At 43.2% G+C, this 18,904-nt stretch overlaps 1 protein-coding gene across 2 annotated transcripts in view; it reads left to right on the forward strand.

Annotated features, from left to right (window-relative positions):
• The window catches only part of CD2AP (CD2 associated protein), a 630,446-nt gene that overhangs the window by 341,556 nt on the left and 269,986 nt on the right, over positions 1-18,904 (forward strand). For both annotated transcript variants that reach the window (XM_086926250.1, XM_086926251.1), the window contains exons 11-12: positions 8,583-8,619; positions 15,874-15,936. In XM_086926250.1, the coding sequence (XP_086782376.1) occupies positions 8,583-8,619; positions 15,874-15,936 (100 nt within the window). The remainder of the gene's footprint in view (positions 1-8,582; positions 8,620-15,873; positions 15,937-18,904) is intronic.

Consider the following 18,904-nt stretch of genomic DNA (forward strand, 5'->3'; position numbering starts at 1 on the left):
CATCGGAGGTCTCCCTCCAGGATCTAATGCGCGCCGTCGCTGGGATCAAGGATGATATGGGACTACAATATGAGGCCATTTTCTAAAAGATCGACACGGTGGCCGTTGATGTTACCCTCATTAGAGCGGACTTGGCTAAGACCAATGAGAGGGTCAAAGCCCTGGACCTTAAGGCCTCCAGTCTTGTTACTGATATGGCGAACGCACAGTCAGAGATTGGCAACCTGCGATCATCGCATGATCTGATGGCCAGACGTCTGGACGAGTACGAAAACAGGGCCCGACGTAAGAACATTCGCTTAGTCGGGGTACCTGAGAACAGTGGTGACACTACCGTTGACCTGCTAGTGGAGGATCTAATCGTAACTCATCTTGCTCCCGCCGGACTTAGTAAATTCTTTGCGGTCGAGCGTGCGTATCGTTTCCCGGGTGGACAGACTAAACCGGGGGCTCCCCTGAGGCCTATTATTGCTAGGCTTTTCCACTTTCGGGATAGGGACGCTATCCTCCAGGCTTCTCGTAGGCATGGCCCACTGAAGTATGAGAACAGTTCAATTTCTATATATCCTGATTTCACTCCTCGTCCAGCGTCAGCGGATGGGATTCCAGGGAGTGAAACGGCGCTTGCGAGACTTGGGACTCAAGTATGCGATGCTGTTTCCGGCACGACTTCGCATCGAGTATCAAGAGCGTACTTTCTTTTTTGATCGACCGGACAGTGCTGGCGACTGGCTGGACTCGCTGCCGAAGATGGATGTTGGGAGTGGAGGCCCTGGCGGCGCGGACGGAGGTGCATCGGCACAGGAATGACATTTTGGTTCTTGATGTCTGGTTTTGGTTCACGTTCTCCGGCTGAGTTTTGCTTTTATTCACTTATTATTGCTTAGGCCCGAGGGTGGTGCGGGGTGGGACGGTCTCTCCTTCCTCCTCCGGGGTTCTTTGTGTAGCGTTCTATGAAGGGGCTACAGGCACACTGCAGTTTGGGGTGGCTTTTTAGTCGTACGCAGGGGTGCAGGGTGGGGGGGTGTTGTAACGGGTTGTTGGTTGGGGGTGGAGGGGGGGGTTCGTTATTGTTTTTGTGTTTGTTCTTTTCACATGGTACAATATCTATTGCTATTATCCTGTTGCTTTTGGGTTCCGGGGGGGAGGCGGGGGGGGTTATGGTGCTTCGCTGGGATGGGGGGGGGAGGGTTGATTTGAAACTGTTGTCTTGGAACGTTAATGGTCTGGGTGACAAGATAAAATGTGGCGTTGTGCTCCAATTTATCAGACGTCACTCCCCTGATATAGTCCTGTTACAGGAGACCCATCTGATAGGAAATGCATGTAGGGCCCTTGATAGACGAGGCTGTAGGTTGGTAGCACATGCTGGATTCACATCTGGCTCCAGAGGGGTGGGCATACTGGTCAAATCCTCTCTGCCCCTTGAAATAGATGAAGTTGCCCTTGATGATAGGGACCGGTATGCTGCTGTCTCTGGGCGGTGGGAGGGGAAGGTGCTCACAGTTGTTATTGTCTATATTCCCCCGGGTCTTCAGGCAACCACCTACGCTGATCTCGGGCGAACTCTCCTAGGGCTTCCAGATGGTGTCCTTGTACTGGGTGGAGATTTCACCTCGGTGGTCTCGGGTGAGTGTGACCGGCTACCCCCCAGGGTCCTGCCGACGTCTCAGTTGTGGCTGCCTGAGTTGCTTGAGACTTTCGGATTGGTGGATGTCTGGCGGATACTGTACCCTACTCAAATGCAATACACGTTCCACTCTGGAGCGCATGGCAGCCTCTCGAGGATCGATTACTTTGATGTCTGCCCATACTCCCTTGGTACGTGGGGTTCACCATCTTCCCAGGGGCATTTCTGATCATTCACCCTTGTTGCTTGAGGTTTCGGTAGGTTTTTGTGGTGGGAGTAGGGTTCCCCCTATCCATCCTTGGTACTTAAGGAATCCTAAGCTGCGCTCCGAGCTTCTCAAAGCTATTGATCGTTACTTTAACGAGAATGAGGGGTCCGTCTCTTCCCCTATTTCCTTGTGGAAGGCTTTTAAAACTGTAATAAGGGCCTCTGCACTGTCATTGATTGCTGCCGATAAGAAGGCCAAACGGGAGAACTTAGTACGCCTTGAGGCGGAAATTACCTCGCTCGAGAGCGACTTGGGTGGTGACGATACTCCTGCAGTTCTACACTCCTTGGCGTTAAAACAGGCTGATTATAAGGCCCTGGTGACAGATGCTGCTAAAATGATGAACCGGAATCAGCTGGGAAGACTCTACGATGTGGGCGATAAGGCGAGTAAGCTACTGGCATGGTTGGATAAATCTGAGAGAATGAGTCGTGTGGTGCCAGTGATTAAACCATTGACTGGGGAGTGTGTGTCTGAACCAGGTGGGATTGTGGAGTGCTTTGTGGACCATTTTCAGACGGTCTATCGGTCGGTGAGTGATGGGGACGAGCTTGACTCCCGCCTGCTTTTGCGTGATATTGCGCTGCCCTGTGTTTCGGACGAGGATAGATCCGCTTTGGATGCGCCTATAACGGTAGATGAGGTCGCTATTGCGATACGATCCCTTCGTTCCGGTAAAGTTATGGGGCCGAATGGTTTGCCCATCGAGCTTTACAAGCTTCGGCCGGATAAGATGGCGACCCATTTGCGCAATATGTTCACTGAAGCCTTTGAGGCTGGTCTCCTCCCCCTCGACCAGCGTTTGGCCACTATTGTTGTCATCTACAAGGATGGTAAACCTCGTGACCAATGCACCTCCTATTGCCCTATTTCTTTGCTTAATGCTGAGCCCAAGATCCTGGCTAAATTACTTGCGAATCGTTTACTAACAGTAATCTGCGACCTGATCCATCCGGATCAGTCCGGTTTTATTCCCCATCGGAATACGGCGCTTAATCTTCGTAGACTTCACGGGGTTCTCGAGAGAGCTGGGCAGCTGACCGAGCCCGCCATCTTATCCTCTCTGGACGCCACTATGGCCTTCGACACCATTGAGTGGTCTTACCTTTAGGCGGCTCTTTCGAAGTTTGGTTTTGGTCCTAACTATATTGCCTGGGTGAAGCTCCTCTATGAACAACCATTGGCCCAGATGGTGGTTAATGACAGAGAGTCTGGATCATTCCCGCTTGGGCGTGGCACCTGACAGGGCTGTCCGCTCTCCCCCCTCCTTTTTGCCTTGGCACTGGAACCGTTGGCGGAGTGGCTCCGGTGGGAGCCCTCGATCAGGGGCATCCGGTGGGCCCCTGATCTTGAAGATCGTGTCTCGTTACACGCAGACGACATTCTCCTTTATTTTACTTCACCTCAGAAGTCACTCAACGTGCTTTTTGATGTCCTCACCTACTTCGGGAAGAACTTGGGTCTCGTCATTAACTGGACTAAATCATGTATTTATGTTATAGCGGGGGAGCTTCCTCCACTACCCCGTAGATTCCCGATCCAGGTGGCTGAGACTGGGTTCAAATACCTGGGAATTTATATCTCCTTGGACCCCTCTGTCTGTTATGATCGCAACTTACATGCCCCTCTCCGGCGACTTAAATTGGATGTCCAGCGGTGGCGCGGCTTTCCCCTATCTCCACTGGGACGTGCGGCTCTTTTTAAGATGATGTCCCTCCCTAGATTTTTGTACGCTCTGCAGAATTTTTTCGATCCTGTACCCTCTAGATATTTCCATGAGGTCGAGGGCCTCCAGAGGCAATTGATCTGGGACGGACGGGCACGTATCTCCCGGCCTAAACTCACTTTGCCGTGGTATGATGGTGGCATAGCCCTTCCGGACATCAGACGCTACTACTGGGCCTCCCAGTTGAGCGCGGTCAACCATGTAACGTACTCCCCTGGTCCTGTCCCAGCTTTTGCGATGGACAAGTTCCTCTTGCCGGGCGGTAACTTCAACAGGGCTTTGTACTTGGAGCCATTCCGACTGGACCTACGAAGTGTGCTGTGCGTGGAGAGATGCAAATGTTGCTACGGGCTGGGGTGACAGAATGACACGACTGACTCCATTGTATGACTCTGATAGGTTGGGCAGCCTGTGGCGAACGAAAGGGTTTGATAAGTGGGATACGATTGGTATCAGCAAGGTGGAGGATCTTTGGTCTAAGGGCACAGTTAAGTCCTTCCATGCCCTTAAGGTGTAGTACCAGCTTGGCAATAATGAATATTCACGCTACCTTCAGGTGCGCCATGCTTTGATCTCCGTCTTCCCTCTGGGGACGGAGATCCCCCAGTCGTCACCACTCGAGGACCGGATTCTGGATGGCCACGTGCCTGACAGCACAATTACCTTGATTTATAAAAAACTTATAAACACCAGGGCTGACCTCCTCGTACAGCTTAGGGCCTCGTGGACCGCGGACGGCCTGGAATTAGACGACGAGGATTGGCAGATGGCTATCGCCTCCCCTAGGGAGGTGGTCATTCCAGCCCGCCTTCGTTTTGTTCAACTGAAGATCCTCCATCGAGTTTACATGACTGGTACGCGACTGGTGCGAATGGGTTACTCGATCGATGGGCTGTGCAAGCGTGGGTGTGGCATGAGTGGTACCTTTCTGCACATCATCTGGGAATGTCCTGTGGTATCCGCTTTTTGGTCTAGAGTGCATGATATTATGGGACGGGTCACCGGGATAGCTCTTTTGCCTGAGGCTCGTCGTTGCCTGCTTAACATCTGGGAGCCTACGGACTGTACAGTTGCTCAGACTTTCTGGGTCACTCTTGGTAACATGGTTGCCAAGAGGGACATAGCTCAACTCTGGGGCTCCCATAGGCCGCCTGGGATAACAGCTTGGAAGGAAAACATGGACTGGTGCATGTTTCGGGAGAAGACGGTCTATGAGGCTCGGGGACGTCCTAGGAAGTGGGGCAGGATTTGGTCCCAATGGAATGCGTATCGTAGAGACATCTGCAATCCTCCACTTGAGTATACTATTGATGTCCCTTCGTCCCCATAGTTGAAGTTCCAGATGATTGTCTATAGTGATATTCTGCGTAACTCTTTTCACCATTCCCCGTCCCTAGACATATGTCGCAATATTCTTTAGAGTCTGATTCCCTCGCCCTCTCCCCTTGAGCCCTTAGAATCACTCCTACCATGTGATTGTGTGGTGTGTTCGTTATATGTTTTCATCAAAATCATAAAATGAAACCGGTTTTATCCTTTTGCTTTTTCTGTGTTTTGGTGACGGTACTCCACTAAGCTGCTATTCATTGTCCTAGATGTACTGCCTCTATATCTGGCACCCAGATGTTTATTGTCATAGCGGCCGGCCCGATTGGGTTGTAGGCAGACGCTGTGTACTGTGCACACCGAAAATTAAGGTTTAAAAAAAAAAAAAAAATCTGACTTCACCATTGAACTGTATTTTTAATAACCGTTGAGAATAACCTTTTATTTTCTAGCTGATCTCATTTCCGAGTTATAGTATTAGTATTTTAACTTGGTTTTCTACGTTGGACAGCTAGACTTGCCAACATGAAAAAAGCTTTCTGGTGCTAGTCACTGTAAGAACATGTTGACATTACATTTTTACATGTGATACTTTTAATTACCTTGCACACATAGCGACAACTGAATATTTAAAAGGGTTTATTTTGACAGTTCTTTTTTTTAAATTTCAAATCCTTTTTATTGAAAAAGAATATATGCAAAGGAATAGACAAAAAATGCAATAAATACATGAAATGAGCTCACATGCGCTGTCGTAAAAGAAAAATAAAATAAGGCAGGACAATACCGAAGTTCACAATATAAGCGGATGAGCATGTGATGTCCATTAAAAGTAAACAAATGGGTCCGACTCAGTGAAGAGACAGGTCAATCAAGAGACAGGTCAATCAGTTGTTACATATGAAATGAATGTTACATTCAAGGTGTCCATGTTCAGGTACCTGGAGCTTGTTAGATTCAACATTATGTGAAATTATGCGAGAGTGGCAGTGCATGGGGACGGGTAATGCCAGTCCTTCAAACCAGTACATAATACATAGTATTCCACCCCATCACAAAATAATGTACATGACAAATTCACATTGTGAGAACTTACAGCAGCTCACGGGGGATCAAATGAGAATGATTATGCATCTAGGGATTTCCAAAGTTTCTTATGTGATATGCGCTAGGGGGAGGAATGCAGCACAGGGTTGTCCGCTCCTCCTAAAAAGGATAGCCCTTCTTGCCAGATTTTAAAGGACACTTCGGAGGCGTTCTTCCACTTACACAATACGATTTTATAGGCCAGAGTGAGTAATAAGTCAAGCAGGTGACGGTCATAATCGTTAACTAGGTTCGGATCAAGAACACCCAGTATGACGTATATGAAATGTGTTCTATACAATCAAAGATTTTCCCCCAGTATAGCTTCAGAGAGGGACAGTTAAAAAGCATATGAGCCAGATCCCCAACAGCTGAATTACAGTTCCAGCAATTAGGCCGTCTCTCAGGTGTAGTTTTGAAAAGCCTATCCGATGTCCAGTACGTTCTGTTTAGTTTATTTTGACAGTTCTAAATGCAGTTTTTGCACTGCTACATTTAGGCTACCATGGTAGGCTTGAAGGCACAATTGCATTGCTACTGTAGTTGATGGCACAATAGTTTCTGGGAGAAGCAAACTCTCTGCTATACTGAGCTATTACCGTTCGACGAGCTGTCCATTTGGGTATTCTGCGATGTATAATGATCTCTTTGGGGAGGGAAGCTACATGGTGATCAATTGTCCCTTCCCGGATCTTTCTGTATATTTGTCCACTCACTCTGCACAGTTGACATTCCTTGACTACAGCCTGCTCATGCAATTCAGCAACCAGAGGGGCATTGGAGAGCGCCAGTAAATGGCTATTCTCCTTCTAGCAAAAAGTAATCCCAGGGATGCAAACTTATTGCGAGTTCTCCAATCCTTCTAAGGTGGGAGTATTGACCACAATAATCATTGTTTATTCATCACACTTAAATGTAGTGCTGTCACCCCCTTAAGTTTTTCCACTACCACAACCCAATAGTTCCTCATGGTACCACAGGTCCAAGTCATATGGAGAAAAGTTTCAGACTTTGCGCCACGTTGCAGACACATCTATGACCTTACGTGGAAAGTTCTGTACAGTTTTAACCATAAATGTTGTCAAATAAATACAAATTAAATATATCATTATTTCAGCCGGTTTACCATTTAACAAGGTAACGGTGGACAATTTAATGGCTAGCGAGGTTAAGGTGTTGTAGAGCTAATTTTGTTTAGATAGTGATCAGTAAAGGTAGTGTTATGTCCCCCACATGCTCTAACATCACAACTAATAGTTTATTTTATTTGCACCTTTGATGGTCAGTATTATCGAAATGTCTTTTGTTTTGCAAGGGGTGCCCTAAGGAAAGGATCTGCTCCAGGTATTTGTGGGGGCATATTAAGTACCTGCAGACTAGTATTTTAAATATGAGTGGCTTATATTTCAGTTTAGTTGATCTATCTTTGTGCATGTGCGCCCTGATACTTTAACCCCTTGCGTGCTCGTGACGGAACAACTCTGTTACGTGCCACGGTGGGGCTGTGCTGGTGACTGAATGGTTCTGTCACGGCCCAAGCCCCCGCGCCTGCGCAACGGTGATTCCGCGCCTGCGCTGAGCGTTCCATTGAGCGGGCGGGGCCGTGACGGAACCATTCCGTCTGAAGCACAGGACCACCGCGGCTCGTGACAGAGTGGTTCCGTCACGAGCATGGCGTCCCCTGCCGCGCGGTCCCTCCTGCCCCCTAGCGCCGCGGCGGAATTACCGCCACGGCCAAGGGGTTAATGAGCATCTGGGTGTTGTTTTTGTAATCCTGATTTCAAGGAGTTGTCTTTTTTTAGAACTTGGTCTCTTGTGTTTTTTCTAGAAGGTCTCATGTCAGGACTGGGGTGGTTTCCTTAACCAGAGAACTGTCTGCACAGCCTAGTCCTAGAACCATAGGTTTTATTGAGTTAAAAGGCAGACTAATACTGCATCCTCATTTTCCAGTTGAGGTGCTTTGAAGTTGTTCTGGTTAACTGCCTTTCTTCTATAGACTTGCAAAGTGGCCTAACAGTCCTTCTCATAAGCAAGTGGCCAGCGAAATTCAAATCAAAAGATTTATCAACTTTGGTTACAATAGACCAACATCAGTGACATACCAGATGTGCGGTACCAACATGCTACGCAGCCGTGGGAGTGAGTTTCCCTCCTAAACCGTCCTAACGAGCCTTTGGCTAAGTCTGTGGTTGCACTACCAGTATCATGTTCGTCTCACCCTGTTGCGTACATTTGGTTCAGTAACACAATCTATCACATATTTCAACTGACATGCACAGCTTTGTTGTGGTACACATATAAACATTGACTTCCACAGGCTAAGCTCACACTACCTGCATTTTAGAGTTTGCATACTATTGAATGTCTTCGATTGTAAGGTTTCCATATTTAAATGCCAGATAACAAGGAATTGTATATTTCTATCATTGTTGAGTTGATGAATTAGCAATTATATCAATGTGAATAACATTTGATTAAATAAGTTTGCATTTGACTACTTGTACATTTTAAGTAACAAAACGGTTTGTTTTTTCATCTTTTGTTAGAAGCCAAAGAAACCCCCACCACCAGCGAAAAGCGCAGGTCAGTATAAAAAAGCTTCCTTATAGAATGGGCACACTAAATGTAAGAATAGTTTAGTTTTGAGTAAATAACTACTTTGGGATATGTGGCTGTGCGAAACACCCTCTGATGCCAGTGATTTTAAGTATTATGTAGTGTTATTCCGGATTGTAGCAGTTTTGTATTATATTTATTTGAGATAATTTGTTTGACTGTAGCTTAGTCATTCGATAACCTCATATTTGTGATTCTCAGAATTAAACCTGTGTATTGAGGAATATCTCCTAGCAAAGGCATGTCTATTCAAATCAACAATTCCCAATTTTTCCTTAATTCACATTATGACCAGAGAACATTGAACTATATTAAGTCCCTATTCCCACCAATGTTGATATCACCTTGGATGTGTCACTCAAAGGCATTTCTCACCTTGAGTGTCTGGGGTAACTTCTGTGGATCTTCTGAACAATTGTTGTATGCCACGTTCACACATCAGTTCTGCAGACCGAGAAAACTTGAGCTTTAAGTCCCTTAATTGCAACTGAAGACCAAACTCCCAGCAAACAAAGATGTGTACTTCTCAGATTGTCCAAAATTCCAATTCTCATTACTTTCAAAATACTGTCTACTGCAAATTTCTCATCCACCATCTTAAAAATTCCTTCACCTGATATTGCAGTATCGGCTCTCTGCCAGAGATTATTTTCTTTTTGCTATAATTTACTGAGCCACTCCAATCACCTTCTTGTTTTGATTGACCATTTTGTCCTCCTCTGCCGTAGATGCAGTCTCTAGATTTTCAATGTTAAGTCTGACGTCGTTTCACCTCTCAACTCATTATCTTTAGGGCAGTACTTGGGCATCTCTTTTTGCCATTTTATATTCACTTCATCATTAGGTGTTAAAAAATAAGTCTTTGTTTTCCACTTCTCTACAATCCGTCCTAAACGGGAAGTTAAAGCACATCTTAAAGCTTCAAGTTCAGGATATGGGGCCACAATCCAACTCACACAGCTGCTGAGGTGGGAAGTCTCCATTGAGCCAGAACAGGGTGATAGTTCAAACCCACAGTTGGGTAAGCACATCTGTGCCACAGATTGGACGGGGCCACACTTGAATTCTGGGGGACTAAATATTACCTCCCCTGGCGGCATCTGCTGTTTGGCCACAATTCAGAGGCACTAAAAAAAGTCACTTGCTATCCTGGTTGCATTGCTGACCGCCTCCATCCAGTGCCTCCAAATCGCTCACCTCAACTTTCTCTGGTCTGACGTAGGCCTCATCCAGGTGACTGGGTTGTTCATACGATTTTCACTGCCAGTGCCTCCCACTAAAGTGCACGAAGTGCACACAGCTTTTCCGGCTTGAGGAGTTGTGAGGGGTGTAGGGGCACAGCAAGGGCGTCCATGGGCTTAGCAATGCATATTTGTGCACTAAAACTAATTTGGCAACCAAGTCAAAGATCAGGCGCACAGCTCTAAGTACAGGAATATATTACAAATTCAACTAAATCTGAAAAGTGAACTTCAAGAGAGAAAGGTACTGGTTACCAACAGTCACCCAAGACACCCCGGAACTCCAGGGTAATAGACATACAAAACAGTATCTCTCTGAGCTCCACAAATATAATCACTAGGTTGTAAATTCACCAATCCGGTACAATGTTCAATTATGTTCAGTGCAGGAGTAATATCTTCCTTGCCACAGTAATGTCTTTAGTTAATGAAAATTCCACAATTCCAGTATTGCAATCTCCTTTAATGGTATTTCTTCACTCCAATTCACAATTTGTCCTTAATTGTCTTTCAGCCAACACGTGTTTCGTCTGATGCTAATCCCTGCATCAACAGACTTCATCAGGGCTGAAACCCAAACATATTTACATTATTAGTTGTACCAACTAATAGAAATACTATGTTACCCATAACCAATTCCACCACGAAAAGTGTATAAAGCCAAACAAGTCAATTCAGGAGGCTACCAAAAAATGGCCCATAGAATTAAGAAAAGAAAGGAAAAAATATTCCAGTGAAACAAGGTATATTACATACTAGGTGCTCAAGAGGCAAATACTGAATCAAAGCAGTCCCAAACGCACCATTCCATTATTAAAGATAGCAGAGTATTACCTCAGTCACAATTAAGTCTTGCCAAAACAAAGCTTCACAATATTTTTGCTTTCATCCCCAATCCATGTTCAATATTTGAGTACATGTTTTAAACTTGATGAATGATGTAACTTGGGAATCGGACATGATTATTGCCACATTGGATGTGGTTTCTTTGTACTCAAATATTGAACATGGATTGGGGATGAAAGCAATGGAAAGTTTTTTGAACAAAAGATCTGCTGAGTACTTTGAACATACACAAATGATAATGGAAATGACTAAGATTGTTCTAGAAAATAACATCTTTCTATTTGACAATAAATGGTATAGACAGAAGCTTGGGACTGCTATGGGCTCCAGATTTGCTCCGTCTTTTGCTAATCTCTTTATGGGATGGTTCGAGGCGGAGTGGATCTGGGGCACCAAAGGCGCACAATGGATAGACAATATATATATTACTGGGGACGATACATTGATGATTGTCTCTTAATCTGGAGGGGCACCTCTATTGAATTACAAAGCTTCTTTGACTATTTGAACACAAATGATGTTAACATGTCATTTACTACTTGTTATAGCAAATGTAAACTTACTTTTTTGGATATTGAACTATTTGTGGATGGGGACAAACTGTGTAGTCGGATGTACCGTAAAGAAACTAGTTGTAATGCACTACTACATGCTGGGAGTTCTCACCCCAAAAGCCAAATTAATGCAATCCCATACGGGGAGATGTTAAGAGCCCGTAGGAAATGCTCTCAGGATCTTGATTTTGAACACAACCTACTAGACATGTCAAAGATTTGCAAACCGAGGTTATGACAAGAAAATAGTGACAAAAGCGATGTGTAAAGCCAAATCAATGAAACGTATTGATACTTTGAAACATAAACCTATAATTAATCAAGAATGCAAACCTTCAAAGATTAGATTGATTACTAATTTTGGTAATGGTAGTCACAAACTATACTCCATTATTGACAAATATTGGCACCTTTTGAAACATGATAAGGATATTTCTGCCTTTTTAACTGAGAAGCCATCTTTAACATTTAGAAAGGGTATGACACTGGCTAATATAGTTAGTCCAAGTTATCCACAAGTGATATCTAGAGATAATTGGCTAACAGACAAACGGACAGGATTTTACTATTGTGGAAAATGTAGCTCATGCAGATGGGCATACAAAAAGATACAAGCCTTTGAATACAATGATACAGGCAAACATATTATTAGGTCAGTTATTACCTGTGATACTACTTTTGTAGTGTATGTAATTGTTTGCTCATGTAAAAAGATTTATGTGGGAAGTACTGTGAGAAGACTTAAGGATAGGATGATTGAACATTTCCGTGCCTTGAAAAACGGGGATACGAGATATCCCATTGCTTCCCACATGGTACAGAATTATCAAGAAAAAGGCAGACATCAATTTATGTATCACGGAATTGAACATGTTACAATGGACTCACGTGGTGGAAACAGAGTACTCAAACTACGACGTAGTGAGGCAAGATGGATCATGAAACTCAGAGCGGTTGAGGATGGTCTCAACTTAGACTCTGAGCTACAGTATTTTTTAGGGGATTGAATAGAATATGATGTGCCCTTAGCTGAGAAAGATATATAAACAGTATGTAAATTTATGTTTGCTTCTTGTTCTGATCACTGAATGCAAATCGACCTATTTACCAATTTTGAAGTGGGGCGATAATATATATAATATGAAGTTACTATTATTGGTGTAACACTTAATCAGATATGGTTTCTGTTAAGTATTAATAGTACAGTTATACACAGAACAATTTATATGTATTTTTTATTAATTTGCTTAATAATGTATTTCAATGTTTAAGATTGCCATTGTTTAAAGAAATGACTTACAATGAGTAACTATACTTTATAATATTGCATGTTTACTTTCTCCGCTTCTGTTTGACTCTCCTCCTTTACCTTGATTGTAATAATATCTTTTGCATGTTCTTTTTAAATAAGAGAATGGTGAAATTAGGGTGTAGGAGCCGTGATAAAGGTATACTAATCCGACCACGATCTGAAATAGATCTTGTGGGTCGGGTGTTTAGTGTCAGGTAATTACTTTTGGAACCATTGGTTCGAGTGAGCTATTGTCGGAAATCCTTTTGAAACTGAAATTAGTTCTAAATTTATTTAACTATAAAATTTGATCTCTTGTAATACAACTCTGTAAAAGGATGTTGTATTAGATCTTGGAATGTCCAAACAAATATAGAATATATATCGGTATCCTGACTCGTTGCGTGGTCTTGGAAAACAAAGATAGGACTAAATGTATGATATCTTACATTTATTTAATAAACCGAAAACTAGGGACAATTGATATCAACTAAGTTTTGATTACTTTAAATTCAAACAAATACTAGTATCTGATACGGAGTAAAATAATAATAAAATAGATGTATTGAACACTTGATTATAAATGACCTAAAATAATAAAATAATTCATTTACCTAATTATAAATTAACTATGATGCAGCAATTATATCATATTGTAGAGGTATTCACTATTATATGTTACGTGACTCGCCAAACATGGCGCTAATAGTTGGCAGTGTACGTCTAAACATTTAAATATGGCACCCAAAGAGAACGCGAACGCGAAAGCCGGGAAGCTGACGAGGAGACACTGCGATAACCGAACAGGTAAACGCCGGTACGGACTCGAATGCGGGCATTGTTCTAGACAGAACTACCTATACTGGTATTCTTACACGCTCTAGTATAACGCACGAACGGACTCGAATGCGGGCATTGTTTTTTAACGGAATTAGCTATACTGGTATTTCTTATACGCCCGAGTATAACTCACAAAGGCGTTTCTGTATAGTGTTAAAGCCCGCTACTTCGAGAGAATGTTTATTTTCCCCCAATGGCAAAAAGTACTTAATAAGTATTCCGTTTTTTCTAGGTACACGTACTCGTGTATCCTGTTATCTTTAATTGCTGTATCGGATCTGATGTTCCCTTCAGAGAGGAAACACCTATACAACGATAGGTGAGATCTTCCCAAAATAATATGAATAAGAAGCACCTAATGTGTATAAATAATAGCTCTCTCATATATATTTTAATGAACTTACTATGATAGTATACCTTTGTTTCTGGCTCTTCTAACTGATTTCTACGTATCACAAAAATATTGTGAAGCTTTGTTTTGGCAAGACTTAATTGTGACTGAGGTAATACTCTGCTATCTTTAATAATGGAATGGTGCGTTTGGGACTGCTTTGATTCAGTATTTGCCTCTTGAGCACCTAGTATGTGATATACCTTGTTTCACTGGAATATTTTTTCCTTTCTTTTCTTAATTCTATGGGTCATTTTTTGGTAGCATATTTGTGCACTACTGTGGGTACCGTAGTAGCTTCGGCTAGATGACGGTACCATTTGAAAGCAGAGTCAGGTGGCCGCTAAAGAGGGCCAGCCATCTTGAGTTTTTCATGCCTCGCCCTTGTGCCTGCAGGATAATGTTTTTAAAATATGTTACACTTTTTAATAAATATTGCACAATCAGTGTATGGTAGAAATACCTGGTATGATGAAAACAATAACGTTGTGTGGAGATTTGGTAAATATATTACTCCTACTGAAGAACGGATATAGCAGCACACAACTGCTGTCTAACTTCACTCATCAGTACACAACCGTTTCTTTCCGAACTCTATCACTTCATCACTGAACTTACCCTTTCAAACATTCTCCTTACCTACAGACTTGCATGCCTGCATGCTCAAGCACCACAACCGCGCCCAACACTTAAACTTTGCTCATGGCAGTAGAGAGCTTTCTCTTGCTCAAAGATAAAAAAAAAAGAATTAATTCATCAAAAAATTATTTATTTAGTTTTTCATTACCTTTGCATTTAATTGTTCGGAACATGCTCCAAATTCAAAATGGCTTTTTGTGCCTCTTGTTTCGGGAAGTTTAAGGGCTCACTTCTCTGATCATTTGGGTGTGGAGGTACCTCTCCTCCCTTTTCTAAAATCCACGATTTCACAACATTCAAGAGTAGCAGCTATGCAATGCTATCTACAGTACCAGCATAACCTGATTATGCCAAATTTTTTGATCATCTTCACCTATCCATAATTGAATAACAAAAATAGCAATTCAGACACTTTTTTGAACTGATATACATTTGGCTTAAACGCTCTAAATAATGTTGATCTCCTTTTCTTTACTTGGCAAATGCCCAAAGGGAAACTGGAGGCTCTAAGGTCCTGAGCAGGAGTGCAAAATAGAACCCTCTCCTCAAGTCATTGCTAAAAAAGCAGACCATGTGTTAATAGGAATAGTCTGGTTCAAATTAAGAAGGTGCAGTCTTCTTACCAATTTGGAACATACCTTGAACGGAGTTGAACTCAACCTGTTTATGGGTAAGAAAGTTATCATGCATCAGTAAAAGTCCATGCAATCTTACACTTTTACACACCTAGATTATTTTACCCAAATACACTAGGCAATTTATAAATGACATTTTTGTCCTTATAAGATATATTGAATCTATTCGTTTTGGACTGTTGGATTGTGAGGTCAACCATAGTTCCAGTTACCCATTGGCTACAACAGGTGCTCTTTTTTATGAAGTAACATGCAGCCTGTTGTGTTTAATCCCCATTCAGAGTAATCCAGTTGAATGGGTAAATAAAAAACACTTGGCACATGTGATGGTTGTTTAAACCCTCTTTCAAAAGAAGTACTTAAAGATAAATCTGCATTTGTGGCCCTGAAAGCCAGTAACATCCTTCTAGAACTTTACATGCTATGCAAGAATCATCTAGGCTACTTTTGACATTGGATTGACTCTAGAACAGTGCAGCTTGGGTGCATGAATTTTGATACGACTTGTTATTCACTTTAACAAGGTTTACTCTGAAACAAATCCGTAAGCATTTTTATGTATAGTGTGAAGAATGAGAGATTTTTAGAATTCAGATGTGGTTGCTGAGCGAAAGCATGCAACCTAAAGTATTCCATAGAACCTAAATGGCTTTTAGCAATTAATTTGATAATCAACTTGATCATGGATCGTTTCTGTAAACTAATATTGTACTGTACATGTAAAAGTAAAACAAATTGTATATGCTATGAACTATTTAAGAAAAAAAAATCTTTCCCTCCCTAGTTCCAAAGCCAGAACATCGTATTGGGGAGAAGAAACCTCTTCCTCCTCCATTGGAAGAAAAAGGTGAGAGTTTATTGAATTGCGCTTGCTGGCCAAGTTTAAGTGATACTGTATTTTCTTTTTCTATTTGAATTTGTCTTCCATATGTTTGTGGGAATTTGTGTATTTGTTTTATTGTAGATGGGTGATTGGGTAAGGAGAAGAATTAGTCAGTGGGCGTAAGAATGGATGTATGATGACCTTTTGAGTGTCTAATCTCATTTGTGACAGAAGATACCCTTCGAGTTATAAGCCAGGCCTGTTGTCATTGCCTGTTCTTGTTTTTATAAAGTACTCTGATACTTTCAGACCTAACCCCACCTACTGATGATAAATGCATTAGATGAGACGTCCTACTCTGTGTTGGCTTTCAACACACTTTGTGATGCAGCCAACTCTTCAGGTTCTATTATGATCTGGTTTAAAACCTCCTACCTGTAAAGATAAAATTAACAATAAAAAGGTTAAAATGTATCAAAAATACAGCCAAGCTCCCCTAGGAGTATGGTAAGTACCGGGTTTTCTTTTCTTGTGGTCTAGGAGCAGTAAGATGTTACTTGCATTTACTCATTAGAATTAATGTTATTTGATTCTGGCGTGCCAGGGCCACATTACTAGTATGCTCCACGTTCTATAGCTACGAAACTCACTTTAACCACATCCGAGTACCGAAGGCTCCAGTCAGTGTTTTCCATGAGGTAAATGGACCTTAAGACTCAGATTCAGTATGGCAAAACAAATAACGCACCCTGTATCTTCAATGCCCAATCAAAGGACTATTTATTAATAGGTGAGTAAATAATGCACTTAAACTATGAGAAACAAAGGACCTTCTCCGCCCAGGTTACAGCCACAAATGTCAGCATAGCTCTCTTGTAGTTTGAGCCCTCTTTCCAGTGTTAATGTATGGGTATGCTTTTAGTCTTTCCAGAACAGTTTCACTCTTCAGAAAATGTAGAGTGATTGATGGGTACAGCGCTGGTACTGGTACCCAAATTCTACTTTGCTGGGCCTCCGTGGTGCACAAGGAGTCTTGTGAATAAAAGGTTTTATCCCTAACAATGGTTCAATCAATCAATGCATTTGTAGAGCGCACTACTCACCCGTGAGGGTCTCAAGGCGCTATGGGGGGTGGGGAAGGGGGGGGAGGGGTGGATGGGAAGGGGAGCTGCTACTGCTCGAACAGCCAGGTCTTGAGAAGTCTCCTGAAGGTCATCAGGTCCTGGGTCTGTCGCAGATGGATGGGGAGGGGGTTCCTTGTCTTGGCGGCGAGGTGCGAGAATGATCGGCCGCCGGTGGTCGATTGGTGGATGCGTGGAACGGTGGCGAGGTCGAGGTCTGCGGTGCGTAGTGAAGCTGGCGGTTCGGGGTGTAGGTGGTGAGTCGTTTGTTGAGGTATGCTGGTCTGGTGTTGTGGAGTGCTTTGTGAGCATGGGTGAGGAGCTTGAAGGTGATCCTCTTGCAGACTGGGAGCCAATGCAGGTCTCTCGGGTGGGCAGTGATGAGGCTGTGGTGGGGGAGCTTGAGGATGAGGTGTGCGGAGGCGTTCTGTATGCATTTAAGTCTTTTCTGGAGTTTGCCCGTGGTTCCTGCGTAGAGGGTGTTGCTGTAGTCCAACCTGCTGTTGACAATGGGCCCGGGTGACACTCCATCTGGTTTCGGTTGGGATCCATCTGTAGATCTTGCGAAGCATGCGGAGGGTGTTGAATCAGGATGAGGAAACGGCGTTTACTTGCTGGGTCATTGAGAGTGATGAGTCCAGGGTGAACCCCAAGTTGCGTGCGTGGTCGGTGGGAGGCGGTGCAGCTCCCAGCGCTGCCGGCCACCAGAAGTCGACCCAGGCGGATGGGGTGGATACAAAGTGAGGGTGACCATTAAACATACAAGTTCAATATACTACAATGCAGGAATATCAGCTTCTCTTGGGCGGTTTGTATGATGGCAGGGTAAAGAAGGATGGATAGGTGGGAGGATGTGAGGTAAGGTTGGGTTGCCATTACAATGTTTGTTGACAAATAATGTCCCTCTGTATGTTGTATAAACTTCATTAAAAGGTTTTGAAACTTTTGAAAGTGAAGCACAAACCCTACAAATAAAACCCATCTGTTTACTTGTGACAATGTAGCAGTTAAGGGCACAACTATCACCTATGATAGTGTAGGGGTCAGTAAAAGAAAATGGTCCATTTGTAAATAATGCCTTTTATTCTAATGGACTATCTATCAGAATCTACAGATTGCGAAAGAGGGCTTACAGTGGGGGGGAGGCTCGCATTAACACAGGGTCCACCCACAACATGTCACCTTTTGAATTCCCCCCCAAGCGTTAAAAGGGTTTAGAAACATTTCCATCAGTTGTTCCTGCATGCTAATGAGTGGTGCCTTTGGACTCTGCAGTGCTTACATCTTGCATCCAGAAGTGACTGTGCAGAGCCGTACATAGGCACCACTCCTGCATGATGACATCTATTCCTATTTTCAATGCCCTTTGAAACTAAGCCTAGCTCCACTCCCAAACTTTGTTGGTTCTTTCCAGACTTAAAAAAACTTTTTTTTCTGTAACAATGTGTTAGGAATGTGTTCATGGGAGGCTACTAGTTTCAAACTGTACCAATATGTGCAGAAAGCACATGTTCGTCACTGATGTGCATGACGTATGTTTTTGGTGCCTCGGATATACTCTGGAGTCAGAGTTTTGAAACAAATGCTCCTTGGTGTATCTGAAGGCCATCAGGGAGTGGAAGAGACCATCTCACCAAGCACAAGAAGTGAGGCCATTCACACTCCCAGGTTGTGGACCTGCTCCAAGTCCCGATCCTGGTCTTTGTCCTTACATATGTATTACCTAGGGTTCTACATGAGCAAAATGAAATCCTATCTTCAGCCAGTGCAGACAATTCCGTATTTAGAGACTGTTCTGAAAAAGGTTGCATTCAAAGATGTTCTGCCCTGTTGTGAGTCTGGGACTGTCAAGATATGGTCCAAATGGGACA

The sequence above is a fragment of the Lissotriton vulgaris genome, chromosome 6 (assembly GCF_964263255.1).
Source record: "Lissotriton vulgaris chromosome 6, aLisVul1.2, whole genome shotgun sequence".
Classification (NCBI taxonomy): domain Eukaryota; kingdom Metazoa; phylum Chordata; class Amphibia; order Caudata; family Salamandridae; genus Lissotriton; species Lissotriton vulgaris.